At 32.1% G+C, this 24,352-nt stretch overlaps 1 protein-coding gene across 3 annotated transcripts in view; it reads right to left on the reverse strand.

The window, feature by feature from the left end:
• Window positions 1-24,352, reverse strand: part of LOC145243512 (disheveled-associated activator of morphogenesis 1-like) — a 415,531-nt gene that overhangs the window by 105,985 nt on the left and 285,194 nt on the right. For all 3 annotated transcript variants that reach the window (XM_080106477.1, XM_080106478.1, XM_080106479.1), the window contains 3 exons: window positions 22,662-22,751; window positions 3,281-3,349; window positions 1,746-1,834 (listed from right to left, as the gene is read on the reverse strand). In XM_080106477.1, the coding sequence (XP_079962603.1) occupies window positions 1,746-1,834; window positions 3,281-3,349; window positions 22,662-22,751 (248 nt within the window). The remainder of the gene's footprint in view (window positions 1-1,745; window positions 1,835-3,280; window positions 3,350-22,661; window positions 22,752-24,352) is intronic.

Consider the following 24,352-nt stretch of genomic DNA (forward strand, 5'->3'; position numbering starts at 1 on the left):
TCATCATATGATAAACATTAGTAAAAACTGTATTACTGATTAGCATAAATTTAAACATTTTTGAACTAAAAGACATTTTCAATAGAATTTAATAGAATAAAAGAATGAAAGTAAAAAAAAAAAAAATTAAATAGTTAATCAATTAAGGAAGTCATACGCAATAAGATTCAAAAGGAAGAATCTGGAATCTGACGTGTGAATGGTTTATATTGAAATCCAAAATGTCATATCAAACAACCAATGAAATTTTACTCCTTAAGATCAAAACGGAATAAATTGCAATCCTAGGTGTGAGTTGATTATACTTGCAAATATAATATTTTTTTGCATCTAAAGACCACGATCCGGTATATATCAGTTTGGTGCAAAGGTTTTTTAATGATTTAAAATTTCATCTTGAAAATGAAAAACTGTGTTTTTGAAAATCTTTATTCATAACAATAATGACTTTTACTCTGGCAGGATGCGAAACCAGTAGTACCTAATCTGCGTTACACAGGATGCATTTTAATCTTTGCCTTTTATTTTTAAACTTAAGGCAGAGAACTCCTATCATATTCTTAATTTAAAATGATTTATCCCCTTATTTATATTTTCAAGTAATCTATGATATAAATCTCACCTGTCTGTTTAAATTTTTTATTTATGTATGTATGTATGTACGTATGTCTCACAAAATCTTTCGACAAAGGCAACGGATTTTCACGAGATCAGTATTCGCTTTGAAGCTCGACCCTTCGGACAACAAATATCGAAAAATTGCCCCAAAACATTAATTTCCTCACCCTCAACTGGACACTTTTCTACAGGGAGGGGTCCTTTTTCTTTTTGCTGATATTTTCAAAAGTCATCCCTGCTTTTCGATTCTCTAGCCTTAATTTAAACCTACGTCACTTCTGGTGTGGCGATGGGCGCAACAGCTAACACGTCACGTTTTTCTTCACTTTCTTTTCCTTCTTCACGGTACGGGTTCAAGTCTGCCTGCCTACTACCACTTTTTTTTTTTTGTGCTCGCAATTTTCCTTTTTTTTTTTTGTTCAACCAACACCCTTACACACACCTCAATTTTCTTTTCCGCTTTCGCGTCATTGGTTTGAGCCTGCCCGCCTGTCTACTACAACTTCTTTTTTTTTTTGCTCAACACACACCTCCAAACACCCAGGCAATGCCGGGAACCCAGGCTAGTTATTTTATAAGAATACTTGTCTAAACTTGACTAAGTAATTTTTAAAATAAATGGTAGCTAAATGTACTGCCGATAAAACTGCACAACAATAACTAATGAAAATTGTTAAAAGCAAAATTTGATTGCCAGCTAACATTTTATTTAAGTTTGATATCATAAAATCTGACAAGCTAACTTCATGCTAAAAATGCTATATTCAATTCCTGACTGAGGAAGCTTCTCCTTTCCTTCAGTAATTGCACCGTTAGTTGACGCCTATGAAGGCTGTTCATGTGTGATTTCTACTCAGATATGGCAACTTCCCATCTCACATCTGCAGGTGCTGTTCAATGCTGGGTCTAATTTATTGGCAAGAGTTGATTTCTCTTAAAGAGCGCACACATACTCTGCGGAGGAATAGCACAGAACCAAGGAAATGCATTCCTTGATACAATTACTATAACATTTATGCAACACACACACACACACACACACACACACACACACACACACACACACACACACACACACACACACACACACACACACACACATATATATACTTTATATAAATAGTTACCTCATTGGTTGTGTTCTCAGGGCTGTCTTTAGGTTTTCTACCAATTTGTTCCGCAGGGCTTCTTGTTCATCATTATAAGGGATGTATACCTGAAAAATAAATAAAATGAATAAGTTAGAACTTACCAGAAATTTTAGCTTGTTACAACCGAGCAAAAGTTATACCCCGTACAATTAGAATGATTGCTTTATGCCAAATTGATCATTGAACATGGTTAAATTTTTGTTCATTTTTGCATCAAATACTAATCCTTATTAATCCCTAACTGTGCACCAAACCGATACCATAATACTTAGCTTGCTGCACCTTATCATAACAAACGTTCATAGAAATTTTCAGCCAGATCGGCCCAGTAGTTTCTGAGAAAAAGATGTAACCTCCGATGGTCTTCAGGTTCATTCACATTGGATGTTATTGGTGAATGGTGAAAAATGTTAGTTTATTTTGCTTCTCCAACGAACATAGTCGTTAGAAATTCAAAACGCAAATAGCGCCAAGTCTATTTCTTTTTTTAAATAAATCCGGGTCCGTTTCAATATAAATATTTGGTGTATTAAAGTCAATATCTTCAAACAGTCCGATCTAGTAGCACTAAAGTATGTGCATGTTTAAATGCAGGTGTGTAAAATAAGGTGATAAGAAGACATTTTCCACAAGTTTAACATGAAGTAAACAGAGAATTTCAGTAGAAATTAAGAGTAGAACGCGTGCACATGGTGTACAGGAAGTTGAATGATGGGAAACAAAACAAAATATAGGGAGGAAAATCTTTCTGTTTGTCATACGCACTGATTATGTTAGGTTGCAATCTTCAAAGCTCAGTTTTCATTTATGTATCTCAGAGGTTGGGTGATGGGAGACCTATGTGTATCCTTGCAGTGTTATGAGAGAATGAAATAAGAAAACATAAAAGAAGCTGAGACATTGAACAAAAAGGTCTTTTATCTTGTACTTATGTACTTATTACAACTACCGGGCGAGAGAAGGAGATGGAAAATTTAAGCTGCCACATCACTGCTGCGACTACAGAGAGACAACAAGTTAGTTTTGTTAATTACAAAAGTGGCCTACAGACAAACTGTAGGATCAAAGAACTGTTATAGGTGAAGATAAAATAACAGACAAAGACAAAAGTGTCCGTTCTTCTTCTTCTTCTTCTTCTTCTTCTTCTTCTTCTTCTTCTTCTACTACTACTACTACTACTACTACAACTAAATGGCTTGGTTGTTTTGATAAATCACATATCATCCCTTTTTGGGTTATTTAATGCTGAATTCAGTAATTTTGTAACAAAATTGTTTCAAGTCCTTTTATATATTCAAATATTTATTCATGATATTTGGTTTGATTATTTTGTAGAGGAAAATTGTTGTTATTGTTTTTGGCTTTGCAGAACATGACTGAGTTTTGCAAATAGAAAGGAAAGAAATAACATTCATGTTTGGTGTAATAATAAGCAAAGGGGGAAATTATGCATTCAAAGTAAAACAACAAAAAAAAGGATATGGAGATTTTTAAAAACTGTAAATACTTACATTAGACAAGTTCTTGATGCTTTCGATATAATAGTCAGGCCATGTTGAAGTACTAGGATTATCTTCATCCTTTGAAAATTAGAAAAAGAAATTGAATTAAATAAAAGATTACAAAGTTATGTCGTTTCTAAGATTAAAAAAAAATTGTTACAGAGTTATTGCTTTGTTATTATTTATCTCAAAGAAATAGATTACATATTAGGTACCCCATTCAATAGCGATTAAGTCAGCTAGTATAAAGTTTGACATAGGCACCAAGTACATGTTATAATGACGCAACGTTTCTGATTTGTTGAGATGAGGATTGTTCAGACTACTGTTCTCATCTTGAGTGTCCTTTTCACAACATTTCGGTTCATGTAACTTCAAACCTTCTTCAGGTGTATCTTGTTGAACTCAGGAATTTGGACAGAATTTCGAATGGAACCCTTTATTTACTTCACAGGAGTAGCATGGTCTCGTTCCGTCAGCCATGACTAAAGAGATCCTAGGTAATTTGCAATTAAGACCAGTTATAGATGACGAAACGGGAGCATGCTACCCCATGAAGTGAATAAAGGATTCCATTCAAAAGTCCATTCAAATTCCTGAGTTTGACAGAAATATTTCCGAATTCGGCAAGATACACCTGAATAAGGTTGGAGGTTACATCGACCAGAACGTTGTGAAAATGACCCTCAAGATGAGAACAGTAGTCCGAAGAATCCAGATAATACAGATGATTGACAGGTTCAAATCTGCAAAATAGAATCATTCCCAGAGTTGAATCAAAGATGGCTGACATATGAGGTTAATACAAAACGAGAGCAGTTAAACAAAACAGTAGTAGAAATGACGAATGACGTTTTTTTGAGTTGAGAGAAAACAAAAATTTTTGAATCAGTCGTCTGTGGAAGCAAGTACGAGACACACTGCCGATAATTCTGTAAGAAAGAAAACTTTGAATATCGCCAACTGCAAAATCTTACCTCAAGTGCAAAATCTTACCCCATGCCATTCATTTCAGATAAGTTAAGAAAATATCTAAATAATTAGCTAAGAGAACCTTAGTCTCTCTCTCTCTCTCTCTCTCTCTTTGGTGTGAGTCGATTTTCTCCAAAAATAAAACCTTTATAAAGTCTCAACAAACTTCTCCTTGTGTCATTTCTGCACAAAAGAAGTTGTATTTGTATAGCTAAGCAGATGACATGATTGACGACCACACATGGTATGCAGCAACAACTGGACAAAGAATCATGAGGAAAACTCGATGGAGAATTTGAAGCGATAATGAATGGCGATAAATGTGTGTGCGTGTGTGTGTTCCTTATGGACTTCGAAATGGCTAGGCTGACGTTTACTCTAACATTTAATCTAATTCCTTGAAAATGGTTTGTAAAGACGTTTTATCTAATTAAAAACATTTTTTTCTTCAAGACACTGAGTTATATTCCTTGAAAATGGTTATAAAAGGCGCTGAATCTAATTCCTTGAAAACTGTTCGTAAAGATGTTTAAACTAATTCCTAGAAAATGGCTTGCAAAAAAGCTGAATTTAATTCCTTCAAAATGGCTTGAAAAGATGTTTTATCCAATTCCTTGAAAATGGTTATATAAGGCGCTTAATCTAATTCCTTGAAAATGTTTCATAAAGACCTTTAATCTAATTCCTTGAAAATAGTTCATAAAGATTTTTAATCAAATTCCTTGAAAATAGTTCATAATTAACCTCATTCTAATATTATTGAAAATTGCGTTGAAATAGATTAAAAAAAAAAAAAATGAAAAATTGAACATTTATTGTAACTTTCAAAAATTACGTACAAGCATAAAAAGTGAATGCAAAATAAAAAGACTAAAAAGATCTTTGTCGCTAATAAATAAGGAGGCATGCCTAAAATAAGGTTTGCTGGCCAAAGATGCTTTCATTAGATTTATAAAGGATTTTGCTATGCAAAGGAAACTTGAAGATTGCTTCACAAAGCGTACATCAAAACTTATTAAAAAGTACGTTGCAATATGGTCTTCGTAAAATAATGCATTTTCTGTTCCACAAGAAATTCTACTGAAACGGTTGGAATAATTAAAAGGTTTCTTTTTAGTACTTAGGTCAAGTGATTTATTTATAACTGTTAGAGTTGTCATAACAAATAAATTATTGAGTGCTTTTAAGAAAACATTGGCTTCTTTATCAACTCTTATGAATGCCTAGTTTGTGATGTCCTCAAGAATCATATTGCTTTTGCTCAAAAGTCTTGCTTGTTAAAAATTGTTTTTCAAAAAAGAAATGTATATGTATACACATATATATGCACACATGCATACACAAATATACACATACGCATATATACATATAAATACACACACATATATATATAAACACACATATATATACACATGTATATACATATATGTACACACATACATACAGACATACACATGTACATACATGTATATACAAATACATGCATACACATATATATCCACACACATATGGTAGCTATCTTCAGTCTTGACAGACTACGGATACCCACTGTAAGCGTGCCTGCGCATGGAATTTTTTGTGGCAAGAGTTGTGCAATCTCTAACCACACCTCTCCTGAGTTGGGTGTTGTTAAATACCAGTGGCAAGTGGAGGTTCAGGACGACTGGAAACAATGCGGAGATAAGCGGAAAGCACATACAGCGCCTAGAATTCCTAAATGGTAATCCATATAGTACTAGCCAGGCTCAACGTTGCTTAACTTCTGACGACATCCAGTGTATCAACGTGATTATGCCGTACACACACACACACACACACACACACACACACACACATACATATATACACACGCATACATATATACATGTACACTCACACATATATACATATACACATACATATATACAGGCACACATATATATACACACATACACATATGTACACACATCCACATATATATATATATATATATATATATATATATATACATATTGATATATACACATATATACATATTGATATATACACATACACACGGACACATGTATGTATATACACGCATGTACATACATCTATGAAGAAATGAATATCTGCTATATTCAAAAGCTATTAATCAATTAAAACAGCCCACCCTCACCCCGTTTGAAACATTCCACATGTCCGCCTCTCTCATCTTCTACCCTAAACTCCTCTTTCAAATCACAGAGAAGCTCTTTTGGGTCTGATTTCTTGGATAAGGAAGAAAGCCAGAATTGGTGAAAGAAAGAAATTATAGCAGGAACGGATCCATTCTTAGAATGTATCCATTCAATTTGTGCGGTTAGCAATGAAAATGGCATTTCAACTTAAGCAGGTGCAACTTTATTACAGTGTGTCTTCGAAAAAATGCATTTTAGAAATAAACATCATTACGTACTTCCATGTCATGCCGAAACTAGTATAAATTCCAAAAATTATGAAAAATGGTTCAGTAGAAAAATACTTAAAGTAAAAATCATTTTTCAAAGTTGTAATTTCACTGTATATTAACCCTTTAGATCCTTGAAATCAGGGGGAGATAACTGCTTTCAAGTTGGACATCTTGATTATTATCGATAGTACACACTTTTTTTTTTCTGAAAATTAGCTCTAGCATGTCTTCTACTGGACGATATTTTGTAAATTTTGGAATTTATAATAATTTTGACATGACAAGTAAGTATGTAATATTGTTTTTCCTGAAATGCTTTTGTTCGAAAATACACAATTTGGTTGGACGACACAGTAAAGTTGCACCCTTAAACATAACAGACCAATGGAGATTTGATTTCAAAATTAATGGTAACAGACCAACAGAAATGGGAATAATATTTTAAACTGAAACAAGACGAAAATGATATTTCAAATAGAAGCATGACAGACCAATGAAAATAATATTGCAAATAGAAGCATGACAGACCAACGAAAATGATATTTCAAATAGAAGCATGGAAGATCAGTGGAAATATGATTTCAAACTAAACATGATGGTTTGCTTTGGTTATTTTGTTTTACAAACCTTTTTCAAGTTATTTCAAGTTATTTGGAAAATGTTTTATTTATATATATATATATATATATATATATATTCAAGTTATTTATATCTTCATGATGTTTGATTTGGTTGTTTTGTAGGGAACTGTTGTTTTTATTTTTGACTTTGCAGAATATGATGAAGTTTTGCAAATGGAAAGGGAGAAAAAATAAAAACAATAACATCAATGTTTGGTGCATTTAAAGTCAAGAAGCCAATATCTTCAGACTGTTTAATCTGGTAGCACCAGGGAAGCATGATGGACCAATGGAAATAACTAATAGTAAGCAATGGTGATATGTGTGGTTTTTGTTTAAGAAGTGGACTAATAAAATGCAGGTGAAGATTGAAGTGTAGTATCAGTCACTCTTTAAATTCAAGAAAAGTTTGTTTTGATAGGTTATGAATACGGCTATGACAATAGAATATTCTTTTCATTGTTTTGACTCTCGAGTACATATCCGATATAGTTAGACACATTTAATCAACCAAGAACCACATCACTCTATATAAAAGCATATAAGATATCAACGGATACACACTCGAGAGTCAAAACAATGAAAAGAATATGCTGTTGTCATAGTCCTATTTATTAAACTTTGGAGTTGATAAGTAATGAAACTGTAAATTCAAGTAAAGTTGTTTTGATAAATTATGAAACTTTGGAGTTGAATTGTAAAACAAATATTTGGGTTAGGTTGTTTAAATAAATAAAATGTGTAAAAACAACAAAAGATTTTTGGACAAATACGATCAGACGATTGAAAAACAAGAGAGCCAAGATTGGCAAAGAGTTACAAGGATATCCTGTACTTCCCTCTCCTGGTCGGGAGCACATGGTATATAAAGAAATGAGCGTGGAAATGATATAATATGGACAACAATAAAAGTAGTGTAAAACCCTTTCAGTTTTCGAGTTCTCATTTGTGATAAAACTTGTAGAAATATTAAACGAATTTGCTAAATGAAGAAAATAAGTAAATGTTGATCTTAACCTTTATGTAATGTAGAATCCTGAATTAAGATAATGACTTTGGGACGTGTAATTATAATCACAGGCAACATGAATTGGAATAGATACATTGAGGACATTGCCAAGGCTGCTTCAAAGAAGGTGAGCTCCCTCAACCGTGATAAAAAATTACTCACATATAAAAGTATCCTATAGCTTTGCTAAGCCAGTTCTCGCATGCATGAAGTATTGTTGCCATATCTGGGCTGGTGTATCTACTACTAGTCTCTCACAGGGTCCAAAAAAGAGTCTCAAATCTAATAAGTCCCGCACTATCGACCAAGCTCCAACCTCTGTCAGATCACCGCAATATTGTATCTGTTTGTTTTACAAATACAAAAAATGGAATGTGATCTGACAAACTTATAGCACTTGTGTCCTCTCGACAAACATAACCTTGACTAACACGACAAGTAGCAAAATCTCACCCCTTCACTGTTGAGTTCCCTAGATACCAGGAAGCCTGTAGCTGCTACACCTTCTACTCTTATAGCTTCTTCCCTTGTACTGCTAGACCTTGGAATTCCCTCCATGTTTCCTGCTTCCCTGACTGTAATAATGTGCAGAAATTGAAATACAATGTGAAGAGACATCTCGCTCATTTTCTCACGTAGTCCCCAGTATAAATGCTCCCAAATAGCAGCCCTTACGTTTAAGTGGCAATATGCCTTGTTTGGAATGAACAAAAGTGCAAAAAAACAAAACAAAACAAAAACGTGTGTGTGTGTGCGTGTGCGCCTTCGAAATATCCTTATGGTTCATGATACTTGATAATAATATGATAAACCCTGAAGATTTCACTTTGACACTGAGAATTTCCATAGTATTGTCTAATATTTAAATCATTTAATATGTTAGAATTACAGGGGAAGAAATTCTGTAGAGTTGAAATATATCGATTGATATACTGTCCCATTATAGAAAGATTCCATCAATAAATGTGATAGTTATTGCTAAAACAGAATATTATATAAGAGGTTAAATTGTTTGTTTGAAGCATTGTTTAGTCTAATATATAAACAGCTATATGTCTGTCTGTCGGTCTCTCTGTCTCCATATTTTCAAACTCTATCTCCTCCGAAAGTAAAACTCGCAGAGCGGCGCTAGAGGCTTCAAATGATTGGATTTTTTGCGGGCTATTTTTATGGGTCTTTAGCCGGTTAAAATTGTTTTAAGGGGTCAAAAATGGATCAAAATTGAAAAAAATCGTTAAAAATTTTGTACATTCATCTTAGCTTATTATTAATTAATTTATAGGCACGTCACGTTGGTACAGTGGTAACGTCACCAGCTTTGAATGCTACAGTTTTGGTTTCGATTCTAGCTGATGGCACCTAAGTACTTTTTTGTTTTACTTTTTAAATCACGACTCTATAATAATATATACGAAATCTGGATAAATTAAAATATATTTAAGCATATTTTACGCCTGGGCAAAGCCCTCTTCCCCACTAGTATGTATATAAACGAAATTTAAGTTTACAAACATAAATTCCGTTTATATACACATTAAACAATGCTACAAACAAATTATATTAATCTCATTACTTTCTCTGAGCCAGACAGAGTTTGCCACAACCAATGTATTCTTTTGCCTTGTATAAACCTAAATTAGAATATTATATTTCAATTTCATTGAATCGTTGTTACAATCCTCGAGTTCATGAATACTTGCAGGGTTTTTAAATTAAACTGGACTAGTGTTCAGGAGAGATAAAGAACATATGTAGGCGATTTAAGCCATCCGTAGCTATTAAAGTCTGATTTTGCGTGTCATTCAAACCCACATCGAAATATCTCAGTGAATCATTGAAAAATAAACGTGTTCTAATCATGGTTGATGATATGGTTGGAGAAGTACGGATTAATACTTTATCCCATGCGGAGAAACGTAATATATCTGAGAGGATTTCATCTTGGTTGGTTGATTTCATAATATAGTTCAGTAAGCATCATACGTTTGAAAGCCCGATTTAATATTTTGATAAATTGAATCATGATTTTCTTGCGCCATTTTTTTAAAGTAAGAGAAAAAAAATATAAACCTTTTTAATTAATATTTTATTTAAATGAAAAAGGGTTCTTTATATTTCTGGATTTGAGATTTCGCGTGATTATCAAACATTAAGTTCTCTGTGTAAGTTTTTTTTTTTTTTTTCAAATTTAAAGAGCCTTATATAGTGAGTTGTGGATACATCCCAAAAAATGCTATTTCAAATTGTAGCGAGACAGACCAACGAAAATGATATTTCAATCTAAAGCGATGCACTATGCAGGTCACGAAAATGCTATTTCAAACAAAAATCAGACAGACCAACAAAAATAATATTTTAAATGAGAGCAGCAATGACAGACCAACGAAAATACCATTTCAAATTAAATCATGACAGACAGACAAAGCCTCTCACAGAAATGTGATCTAAAAAAAAAAAAAATAAATAAATAACAGTTCTGGATAATCTATAAACTAAAAAAAATGTGAACTGGTATAAAAAATAAATCCAAGCTAATCCAATATCTTAGTAATATCCATTTTATGAGTGAACGTAGTAAACGTGGATTATCTAAAAAAGAAGCTAAGTCATGTGACTTAATCCGCAGCCGACACCAACATGTAGAAATCAACACGGTTGGTTGATGCTATGAGTATTACATGAAACACTAATCAACTTACGACGATGAAATAAAAACATAAGATTGAAACTGGAATCCGATCTCTATGTGGAATTGATGTAGTTTTAACATTTCTAGAAGATACAGATAATTCTTCAATTCTGTCAGACTGGGTTCGAATCTCCTGATTAACAGTAATTATCACTTTCTACACTGATGATTGCGTAATGTTCCACATTAAAATATATAATAAAATTCTATAATTTGATAAATTTTATTTTTACTTGTAATTATTTTCTACTGAATCAGTTTTCATAAAGTTTGCAATCTCTATATCTTTTCTACTATTATATAAAAAAAAGAATTGTGTTTGTGTTTGTGTGTGTTCGTTCCCTATGGATTCCGAAATGGCTGGGGTGATTTTTTTTTTAATTTCATATAAAGGTACTTGATGTGTCTGGGAGTGTTCTTATGTAGGTTTTGTATCTGAATGCGTTCGATAAGTATCGGAAATCAATAATCCGAAAAATCCGATTAAAGAAGGAAGTTTGATTTTGATAAAAAATTAACCCTTTTATACAACCTAACATCACAAGTGCATTTGAGAAGTTTTATCACAGCACAAACACAAAGGCTCAGCCTATAAAATCCACTGTAGATTCTTTTATAAGACAGTGGTGCATTCGAAATGCATGTTTCTTTTTAGAGTACAATTGAATCATGATACTTGACTTTTGCACGTTTAACTTTAATTCAAGTGATTATGTAAAAATAATTTCATAAGATTAGCAGTTGGTTCTTTGATAAGACAGAGGCGCTTCGAAACGAATGTTTCTGTTTAGAGCACACTTGAACCATGATACTTGACTTTTGCATTTTAAACTTTAATTCAAGCCATTATATCTATATATATATATAAATGTAACCCTTGGTTCGTTCGCAATTAATAGTCTAAAGAACCACTGGACAGATGGCTTCCACGTGTTGGTATAATATGTTTACTATATCCATGTGTGTTTTTATATATTTCTTTTTAATTATACCATTATACTTAATTTTTCTATAATAAATAGGTGGTTTTCTTTGTACCAATAGGGCATTTTTTTTTATTTAGGGACAATTATTTATTACCGCTTCTCGTCATGTGACCAGTGTTTCCAATTTAGCGGTTTTCCTGCTAGATCTGGAGATTTCGTTTGCAATCTAGTGGGGAATTCTAGAAAATCTGGAAATATTTGGCACCCACACACCCGCAATTTTAGATTAAAAAATAAAGAAAAGCATTTGAAAATACTTTAAAACATAAAATAAACTCATTCATGTAAGTAAAAAAAAAAGTAGCATTTATTGCCTTTGGTAACAATTATTTATTGATTATTTGTTTTGTTTTTCACCTTTTTTTTCGGATAACCGTTCTTAAATCTCGCTATAAAATCGATTTTTCCAAGTACATTTTAGGTGGGGAGGGGGCATTCCAACCTCCGAAGTTTAGTTTAAAATACAATCTAAGCAACCCCACTTAATTTAGAAGTATTTAGTCGAAAATTGTAAAAAGCAAGAAACAACAGCAAAAAAAACAAAAAAACAAAAAAAAACTTATACCAATACAGTAGAATTTAATTATCTACCAACCTAAATACTTTTAACATGCTAAAAGAAAGTTTTTTTGTTTTTTTATTTTTCTGATTTCAAAATATGTTGCACCATTATTGTGATGTTTAATTTGCAGTATATTTCAATTTAACTTTTATTATAAAAAGTTTGAGTTTATGATTTGTTTCTTGCAAAAAAAAAAAAAAAAAAAAATACCCTCTCTGAAAAAAAAAAACAGGTAAAACTAGCTGATAAAATATGTAAGCCTTCTGGGGAGCAAACCACTTCAATATAATTCCAGAAACATAGTGAGAAAACACGGAACATTTTATATATTGAATATTCTATTTTTTTATGGTAGGAAGTTAAAATATGGAGGTTTTTTTTTGGAGTGGGGGGTGAATTAGCGATTTTTGAAAATTTCAGAGGATAAAAGTTAAAAATCTAGCGATTTTCTGGAGATTTCTTTCTCCTGATTTCGCTGTTTTTTTTTTAAATCTCAGTTGCCAACACTGCATGTGATATCACTAAAAGGATATTTTGGTCTCACTACTACAGGCTTAATGTAAACAGAATGTGTTTACAATATCGGTAAATTTTCAATGGGTTTAATCACATGATTATTGATAATGTACCATGTGATTGAAATTTAATTTAAATTAACCACACGTGGTCGCTTTCCTATCAAATATTCATCGAAAAATGGTAGGTACAGACAAAATGAATGCCGACGCTCAAAGTGTATAAACATTTTGACCCCTCCCTTTACTTAAAAATTCACCAAAAATCAGGAAATAAACCAATTTTAATGAAAATTTCAGTATTTATCAAATAATGATCGCAGAATATAATGAACTAATTATTTTTACTTAACTCTTAGTGAAAATGTTTTATTTTGTTTAAACAAAAAATACCTTTACTAAAGTTATGGTTTTCAGTAGTAAATAAAAAACGCAAGAATTTATTTTTGCTTTTTATATAAATAAAGCATCATAATTTGTAACAATAAAAAATAATTTTTACAGTAACATTACGAAAAAAACCCCCTAAAGTCCGTATTAATGAATTTGATATAACTCGAAGAAAAATGAATTTCTCGCATACTATTCAGGAAATTAAAGATTCAATTAGATTCCTATTTCAGTTACCTAAATTATTTAGGGTGAAATGAGTTTAGGAATTTATAGCCAAACCTAAATATTTTTTTTTTTTTTTTGCTTTAAAAAAATAGCATTAATACAGTAAGTTGGGTAAAATTTGCATAGAATGCTCTGCTTTACAGTTGTTGTAAAAATGAACGGAAATTTGAATTTCGTTCCCTTTTAAATTCAGTACATTTTTACATTACGTCCAACTCATCGTTCACATTCGACACACCAACTTTTATAGCCTTTCGGGTATGCTGACAAGGTTAGGGGTGTCTATTCCGAAAGCCGTTCTTAACATGGGTAGATTGGAGTGTTTATTCGTTGTAAACGTACCCGACAACCTATAAATGTCGACATTTCTAATGTGAATGGTAAGCTGGACTTATGTAAATATAACAAAAAGATATACCAAACTGACTTTTTCATTTAAAAATGGAATTATTTCCCTTTCGTTATTAACTTTTTTAAAATATTTTGTGTTTTATATACATAAAGTACAATTGTTGAATGTTACTGTTTTGATTATATTCGTTTGGGGGGGGGGCACAATTAAAAAATTAAGAAAGATTAAAACGGAGCGAAATTTAAGTTTCCATACCATTTTTACAACAACCGTAAAACAGCGCATACTCAGCAAGTTTTATTGTAATTTATAAGCATAATGTTGAAACACTAAATCAACATTTTATTTATTTTTTTGCATAATTAATGATGGAAGTATTTTTCTGTTTATTTACTGAACATCTGTTAAAAAAAAAATAATTTGTACATTCTCTTGAAAAAAAGAATCAAACTTTTCTCTACTGTCACCTAACTATTTACAGTGTTCATGTAAAGCAGTCATCTGTTCTTTTTATAATAAAAATTCCGTTTTCAAAGAGAAACGTTTACTGCCAAATTTCTTTAAAAAAAAATTAAAAGTGCAAGTTTTCCAGAAAAAAAAAACTTTCACCTAAAAATTTATGGTAACAAAATTAATCTTTTTTTTTTGGGAAAAAATAACAACTTTAATTGATTAAAAAGATTGCAAAAAATAATAAAAGTAAATAAACGAACAAAATGCAATTTTTCTTGAGGAATGTGTTCCATTTTAACAAACTGAGCCACAGCAACGCGTGGCCGGGTACAGCAATTATTAAAATAATTTTATAAAATCAACAGTAGATTCTCTACAGTGCAATGTAAACTACAATGTATTGTAGACTAAGTCACTGCGTGGGGGCATGTGAAGCTTCCTTCCGATACACTGCAGGGTCCTAACTAGAACAGACAATCGATTTGATTGAAAACTGGGGGATTTCACTGATTTCGATGGCAATAAAAGTATCGGAGGTTGGAACATTTATTTTATTTCATTTATTTATTTTTATTCAATTTTCACCCCAAACAAGGCACAGTGCCACTTTGAAGTAGGGGGCTACTATCAGGGACATAAGTTGGAAGGGTATTATGAAGGGGGATGAGTAGCAAGATGTTTGTTCACATTACACTTGAACTTCTGCATGTCAGTACAGTTGGGAAAGCAGAATCCTGAAAGGAAGTTACAAAGTCTAGCAGTTCTGGGGAAGAAACTATTGAAGTAGAAGGCCTTCTAACACCTAGGGATTTCTACTGTGAAGGGGTGGAATTTAGCTGCTTGTCATGTTTGTCAGGGGTATTCACATCGAGGGGGTACAAGTGCTTGTAGTTCGTCAGAGCATTCACCATTAAAGTACTTGTAGAACAGGCAGAGGGATGCAACATTTCGTTGATGGGACAGAGGCTGAAGCCTCTTGATTTATCATTCAATTCCGGACAACATCGGGTCTCTCTGCTAGTTTATACTAATTTCGAAATTGCACGTAAGTATGTAATATTGTTTTTACCTGAAATGCATTTGTTTCAAGTTTCATTATTCTGCAAAAGAATCTTCTTTTTCCATAGTGATTGAATTTAAATTTTAAATATAACAGAGCTTGAAAACTGCAGTACAAGATTTTTCTGGTATTTTTTATGAATTTTTTGTGACATTTTTATTAAAACGTTTCTGTGACTTTTTTTCGGTTAAAACATTTTGTGATTTTTTAAATTCAAACTTTTGTTTTGTTTTGATTAAATGTTTTTGTAACATTTTTTTTAAAGATTTTTGTGATTTTTAAAATTCGAACCCAGCCACGAAGCCACTTTTTGCTCTATTTGCCAAACCTCTACCTCAGGGTCACCAAACAATTGATACATATACATTACATTTTTTATACAAAATAAAAAAAATGTTTCAACATTTGAAACAACGCTCGGCTTAATCCGGTGATTGCCGGTCAAGCCTGACCATAATTGACGGAAAATCCCGAGGATCTGGATCTAAGAATACCTTCTTTTATACTTATGTTTTCGCAGATTTTAAATATTTCCATTTCCTTTTATCTACATTTTTTATTTGCCAAATTCTTTTTCATCCCCCACCCCCAAAAAATTTTCAACTGTTTTTTTTTAAGGAACATACATTTGTCTCTGATGAGTTGTTTAGTGGGGTTTCCACTCTTCAATAAAACATGTGCAAGACGTACTTCATAAAAAAATGAAGAAAATATTATTAGTGTGAATTAAATAAGTTTTCTGGTTTTGGAATGATAACTAACGATATATATATATATATGTCAACTAAGTTAGGTTTTGCCAAAGAAGAGTGTTTGTTTTTCAACCATTTACAGGAGAAAAAAAAATTCTCAATAGACAAACATGGTCGAAGCAGAGGTGAAATACGGCAGATGTGGTAAATGGGTAAGGTAAGTTGGTATATTCTTGATGGGCATTGCTCTGAATAAATAAGATCCAAAAAATAAAATTAATATATATATATAGTTTTTTTTAGTGTAAATCGGACTATGTTTTGTCAAAAAAGTGGGGAAGGTCTGTTTTTCAGCTATTTCCAATGTTATCTATTATATAGAGGTGATGTGAACGACTTACATTATTATTATTTTCAGTAGATAGGAATGAGTTAGGAAGTGGTGAAAACGGGGTGAGGAACAAGATGTGAAAAAACGGGAAAGAGGGAGAAATAGACAGTTTTAAATATAAAGATGTTACACTTTTTAACATCTATTTTGTTTTGTTTTTTATGCCCCTGGGAAACACTGTGTAGCATTACTAGTTTTTTATGCCTCTGGGAAACACTGTGTAGCATTACTAATTTCTTATTAATAATAATAAGAGCGTAATATTTTTTTTATTAATAAAATAGCAAACTTCTAGAAGACTCCTCACTTTCTCATAGATCAAATAAGATTGAAGAAAGCCAGTGAGTAGTTTATAATTATATTTTCCTAGCTTCAAACCTAAGATACCATATTGAACTTCTGTAATATTAAATACAGTTATAATGATAATAAAAATCTAAGAATTTCACATAAATTTGCAATTTTAAATTGAGTGTTCCTAGGCAGCACATTTTTATTTTAATGCATTAAAAATAATAATAAAAATAAAAAATAAAAAAAAATTAATCCGAGTTTTTAGCTTTTAAGTTATTGCTCCCAGGCAACATCGGGTTTCTTGATTCTCACTCCCCTATATTTTAATGTGTCACATTTTGTTTAATGAATTGCCGTGTAATGCCGAGTCCCCTGTCTTCCTCCTTAGTACTATAATGAAACATATTTGTCTCAATGTATTTCCGAGTTTCTTCTCTCTCTCCTTCCACAATATAATGAATTGTTGCATTCTTAGTTTCTTCCTCTCTCACACAATGATCAAATAAAATTAATATATGAGCTATGTTAGTATGTCTTGTGTAGTTTTATACTTTTAGCTGGACAGATAGACATACACATTTACAGACAGACGATTTTCCTGTATAGAATAGATTTCATTTTAAGTTTTAATAAAAACAAGTAAAGCATGCATGGTCCCCCACCCCCATAAGTGCACTGTGAACATATAAAAAAATGACTAAATTCAGACCCCCCCCCCCATTTAGCCCCCAAAGTCTCCAGGGGAAATACAAATCCTGGTGAAAATGAACAAACGGTGCAGTTTTAGGCCTTAACATATGTAAATTTGAGTTCTGCATCATGTAAAAAAAAGAAATGACTAAGTCCATCATTTGCCCTCCCCCTCCTTCCCATTTACCTCGAAAAGTCCCCAAGGCCTTAACATATTTAAATTTGGGTTCAGCACCATGCAAAACTGCTAAATAGACATACACAGAAAATAGTAAAATAGTCCCAAAAATGGAGGGTTTTCATTAGCCCTAAAAGAGCCACTGGGGCACACCCAAGAGTTATCGTGAAGTATAGGCAAACGAAATTATATAGAAATTAGTTAGTTACAACTTTTCAGAAAGTTTTATAAAGACCCAAGGCATTAGTTTTTTTTTAATAAGCACAAAAGTATCAATTTTAGCCATTTTAACCCGAAAGGCACCCCTAGGGAGAGGGCAACCGGAGTTTTCCCAGAAAATCCATTCTGTTACTTTTTTACTCATATCATGTTTAATGTTTGTGCAAAATTTCAAAAAATTCCAAGGCATAGTTATCGAGAAAAGTGCAGACAGACGAACGGATGAGGGTGAATTTTCAGGTCCACCCTCCTTTTGTCGGAGGACCCAAAAAATATTTTCGTTTAACTTTTAGGATGCATCAAAGCACAATTAACAAAATATTTTATAATCACGATCAGGTGGGCGAATTTGGTTCGATTTTATCAAATGTGGATTATTTGGATTAGATTAAGTCAAGGGATCAGCAGAAAGCAAATTCCCAATAAGAAGATTAATGGGGTTTAGAAGTTCTCCCTTTTGTTAAGAATTAAAGGATTGCTTTTTTGAAATAGCAGTGTGAACTCTTGAACTTGCGGATTACTTGTGGCTCTCTTAATTGGTCTCATTAGCATTTCCTTGTTTGCAATGTGGCTTTTACCCTCTTTTATTTTTTAATGGAAATTGCTCCAGACGTGAAGCCACTTGATGCAAAGAACTGACAAGAATGACAGATGATTATCACAAAGACAAGAAATGTATTGAAAAAAGCAAGGTAGGAGGAAAACAGTGAGCAGGAAGAGAGTCCCACAACCTTGCAGTTCTTGGAAATAAACTATTGGAATAAGAAGTTGTATTACAATGAGGTAATAAAACAGCAAATTGATGGAGACCACTAGACCAATCAGTCAAACGAGCTTTATGGATTTGTAGTTTTACCATATGTTTTAATGTGGAAGAGTTCTCGAAATTCAGGGGAGGTAACTGTAATCGATCAGTTTGACAATCCGCCATTTCAAAATACAAAATGTCGGATTGTTGTGATGGATGATTTTTTTTTTTGTAAAAACTGGATCCAACACACCATTGACTGGATCGATTTTCGTAAGTTTTGGAATTTATACTAATTTCAACATAACACATATGTACATAATAATATTTTCACCTGAAATGTGTTTGTTCTACACAAGCACCAGATTTTGTTTCTGTATTGCGGAAATATGATCCGACATACTTTTAATAATTTTCAAGGCAGTAGCTGTGGTGCTATGTTGGAATATTTTGCTTTTTAGAACATCGCAACAAAGCATCTCGCATTTAGATTCAGAGTTTCGAATTTGTCGTTCCGCATCTTAATTTGCAGGCTCTAAAATTTCCACCAACGCTTGATAATATTGATTAACATATATACTGGATATGGATGGTGCATAAAATAAAAACAAATTCTCAAGAGAGAGGTTTAGCTGACACGGCTAAAAACAGGAAAAAAAAAAGTAGGCTTGATGTCACTAGGGGGCAGTACTTGAATCTGTAAAAGGTTATAGTCAGCTAACGTACTTGCTAATTTCGGACGTAGGCAAATGAGTTCCTTCACTTTTCTCTCTTTCACGCCTATAAATTATTTGTTATTTTGATTTCAATAATTTTATTTTTATACTTTTATAAAGGTATATTTATTATAGAAATTCAAATAAAAAACTTTTATTCTTAAAATTAAAAAAAAAGAATCTTTTTATAATTTCATAACATTATAAAATTTCAAAAATTAAAATATTAATTAAATATAAAATTTCAAAAATTATTTCGTAAAATGTTATTAAAAGTGCAAATAAAGATTAATAGTGCTATTTTTATCTGCATATTTTTTTGTTAATTTTTCTTGTATACTTTTCAATGATGTAATTTTCTTCTATTTCATTTCAATAAATCGCTTCACAATAGAGATACTGAAGAACAATAAAAGTGAAGCAACTGATTTTCTTTGTCATCGCTTCCGGTAGCTCTACACCGGAAGTTAGGAAGTACGTAAGCTGGCTATAACCAATTACTACATTACATTCATTTGTAACTATAACCATAACAATGAGAATAATGTGAACTTTATTACATGCAAAAGATCAGATTTCTCTCTCCTTCAAAGCAGTAAAAATATTTTAATGTTTTTATTAAACATTTCTATATTGTTTTCCTTTAAAGAAATATCGTGATTGTAGTCAGTCAATCTTTAGCTGAGTACTATCTTATATTATTTGGATTACTCGGATTACTGTTCTCATCTTCAGCATCATTCACACGACGTTTCAGCCGATGTAACCTCTGATCTTCTTCAGGTGTATCTTGTACCTGATAGTAAAATATCTTTTTTAATTCTACTGATAAGAAAATATTTTTAAAAAACTATATTATTCCTAGCAGTTAGCCAAAAAGATACTTAGAATCCAAATATTTGTTCTCTCCTTGGTCGGCAGAGGAGAAATCCTTCCCGACCGAGATAATCTTTATATGCTGCTTTCTTTGGCAGAGCTTGATATCCACCACATAAAAATATGACCTTGTGCCTGACTTTGCTCTCACGAGGAGGAAAGTAAATAGGGATACAAGCATCATTATCTATGCTATGACTCAAAAACATCTCTTGCATGAAATGAGAGTATCTGATTACTCAGTAATGTAAGCCACTCTTATGTACGTACGTAACCTAAGTCAATAAGAGAGGAATATTGAAATCTATACGAATATTAGGAAGGTGGGAGGGATCTCCTAAACAATCAAATATGGCGGATTAATACACTGTGGACAATTCGAAAGTACATCTTCTCATAACTCCAAAATCATCTGGATTATTTGTCCTTGAGTGTTATTCTCACAACGTTTCAGCCGATGTAACTTCTGACCCTTTTCAAGCGCATCTTGTAACACTCAAGAATCTGTAAGGAGTTTTGAACTGAATCCTTTATTTAATCCATGAGGATAGCTTGCTCTCTTTCCAGCAGCAGACAGAAGTCTTAAATCATTCAGTGCTTCTGCAGTATAATTGGATTTGGAACAAATGCATTTCCGGTAAAAAAAAAAAAAAAAAAACAAAAAAAAAAAAACATAAAAATTTACATTAAATAAATTACATACTTATGTGTCCTGTGGAAATTAGTATAAATTCCCAAAACCCGATGTTGCTTGGGAACAATAACTTAAAAGCTAAAAACTCAGGTGAATTGTTTTTTTTTTTTTTACATTGTTATTATTATTTTTAATACATTAAAATAAAAATGTGTCGCCTAGGAACAATTAATTTGAAATTGCAAATTTATGTGAAATTCTCAGATTTTTATTATTATTAAAACTGTATTTAATATTACAGAAGTTGAACATGGTATCTTAGGTTTCCAAAAAATGATCGAGTGCGAAATCTATTTATTTTACAAAAAAAAAGAAATCATAAATACTACCAGTCCGACATTTCCTATTTTAAAATGGCCGATTTTAATTGAAAACAAGGGAAGCAAGGGAGATAAGTCAGTTTGTCATGCAGAATTAGTTGCAAAGAACTGTTCCACATTAAAACATATGATAAAACTCTATAACTCAACAAATTTTGTTTTTATTTGTAATCATTTTTCTACTTGATCATTTTCTGTAATTTTCAGAATGTATTCTACATGACATGTAAGTATATATTTTTATCTTAAATGCATTTGTTTGAAATTCCATTATACTACAGCAGCACCAATAATTCAGAATTTTATTCTTAATATCGTTCATGAAAAAAAAAAAAAAAAAAATGAAACTTCAGTACTAACCCTAGGCGAGTTTAACCAGCTTCCTCCAAAGGATAAAGTTTTATGGCCGTACGAAATTCACCAGCGATCCCCATTTGCATGTAATATCGCCCATACTCAGAAATGAACCTTCAACTCCCGCAAGACTGTCACTTAGAACTGATTATTATTTAACACTTATATTTGTTACGTCACAGATTCTTGCAGATAATTCTAGTATTAGATTTATTAAACTTTTTTTTTTACGATGGTCTGTCTGATTTTCTTCAGTCATTTTGTTTCTATAAATCTCCATTTATATATTTTATAGTTTTTCTTAAATAAATTGAATCATCATAATGTCTTCATATTATTTGAATTCTTCGAACTACTGTTATCAGTTTCAGTGTTATTTTTCACAACGTTTCGGTCGATATAACCTTCTTCAGGTGTATCTTGTCAAACTCGGTAATCTTTCTGTCGAACTCGGGAATCTGCATGGGATTTCAGATAGAACGAGAGCATGCTACTCAATATGATTAAATAAAGGGTTCTGTTTAAAACTTTGTGCGGATTCCCAAGTTCGACAGAAAGATTCCCGAGTTGGACAAGATACACCTGAAGAAGGATGGAGATCACATCAACCGAAATGTTGTGAAAAATAACATTCAAGATGAGAACAGTAATCCAAATGATATGAATAATAAATCCTCACCTAAAAAGATTCAGAAACGTAATTCATTTCATGCTGGAATTTAAAATTTTCGTTTTTATTGGATTCTATCAATTTTTGTTACGTGTCGTTCCATTTCAGTTGTAAAAAACATCCAAACCAACTTTTTTGAAAAAAAAAAAAAAAGAAAAGAAAACAAAAACAAACGAAAAAAAATAAATAAAAACAAAACAAAAAAACAAATATAGTACATACGGCTTGCTCGAATATTTCTTTATTGATTGTATTAAACAATTGTTAGAAAGGATGTACGAGAGAAGACAAAAGATGCTTACCCATTTTTTGCTGCAATATATCTGCCATTTTTTTTCAGGGGGCAGATTGAACAGGGCTTCTCTGTGCGGTTTGTCCAAATCCAGTTCTTCCTAAAAAAGAAAAACAATACAAAAAAAGAGGTTTTTAGATATGTTTCTGAAAAACTGTCGGTCAGCCACATTTCAGTGGATATTATTTCCATCTCTCATATAAATGGTTTGCTTGTTTGTTTTGTTTTACGGCACATCAACCCTTTTCATATTATTTAATGCCAAATCTGTTCATTTTAATAAAGGTTTTCATGCTTAAAGTTCTTTATAACTTTAAAATATTCATTCATAGTGTTGGGTTTGATTGTTTTGTAGAGGAAATTTTATTTTGCTTTGATGAGCTTTTCTTTGCAAAATAAACAACCACACTATGTTGGAACATGGAAACACGGTCGCGTTTTACAAAAGAAAAGGAAAAAAAAACAGACAAACAAACAAACAAACAATAACATCAATGTTTGGTGTATTTTTGATCTAGTAAAACCAACCATGTAAATAGAGAGACGGTATGGCAAAAGCGTAATTGTTTCCAGCTTAAGATGACGATCCGTTCGTGAAATTGCACTTACGTAAGTCACATTCATCGCCTTTCAGTAGGCACATTCCTATATTACATTTAACACCTTTCCTATCATTTCAGAAAACATTAACAGACATGTGACAATTTATGAGTTTTTGAAGGAAAAAAAAAAGGGGAACAAATAGTGCTTGTGACCCAACGGGTCACGGGTATTAGTCAAGTCCATTAATATGAAATCTATTTTCACTAAAAATTGTAATAGGTTAAATATTGGCTTAAGTAAGAGCTTCCCAAACAGACATATAAAGATTTATTATTTTTGAAAGATTTTAAGATGGAAGTTTTCAAGAAAAGCTCTACGTTAACTAGAAACGCATTTCGGATGTTGAAATCTGGTTTTCAGTCAGTGTATAAACGCAACGAAAGATACAATCAAATGGTGACAGGTATATCAGCAAGCAGCTTCTCAGAAAATATGTCCTGTTAGTGAATGACTAGTTTGTCTCTCCTTGGTTTCAAGACGATAGGAAGGAAGAGGGTCGGATAAAAGTAATTATTTCTGAGCCAAAATTTGCGATAGCCGAGAGTCATAAGTTCACAACGATGATGAATGGAACAAGGAATGATGAACAACTTTATTACAAGTGACACGGCAATTTGAAATGAAGCGGTATCTGCATAGATTCGTCATTTAGTAATCCCTAATCTTGATCTGCCCCGCTGATCATTTATTGCTAGGCATCAGCAGATTACCTTTTTTTTTTTTTCATGGAAATCGTTCCAGACAAGGCATGAAGCCACATGATGTAAGGAACTTAACCCCCCCTACTATTTAATGGTCAAGAACTAGCCAACAATACATGTTAGATGGATAGATTCTGACCGAGACAACAGCAATTCTCATTTTAATTGATGAGCTTTTCTTTGCAGAAATAAACAACCACACTATGTTGGAACATGGAAACATTGTTTTCGTATTTTTTTTTTCACCAAACCTCAACTTAGTGAAACTCAACCAGGGGAAAATTAAAAGGAAAAGAGAAAATATATTCGGATACAAAATAAATAAATAAATAAAATTCATCCAAGGAATCAACTCAAAAGTAAAACTATTTTTTGTATAAGGAATAGTAATGCCGTG

Source organism: Euprymna scolopes, chromosome 22 (assembly GCF_053919585.1).
Source record: "Euprymna scolopes isolate OS-2025 chromosome 22, ASM5391958v1, whole genome shotgun sequence".
Taxonomy (NCBI): domain Eukaryota; kingdom Metazoa; phylum Mollusca; class Cephalopoda; order Sepiida; family Sepiolidae; genus Euprymna; species Euprymna scolopes.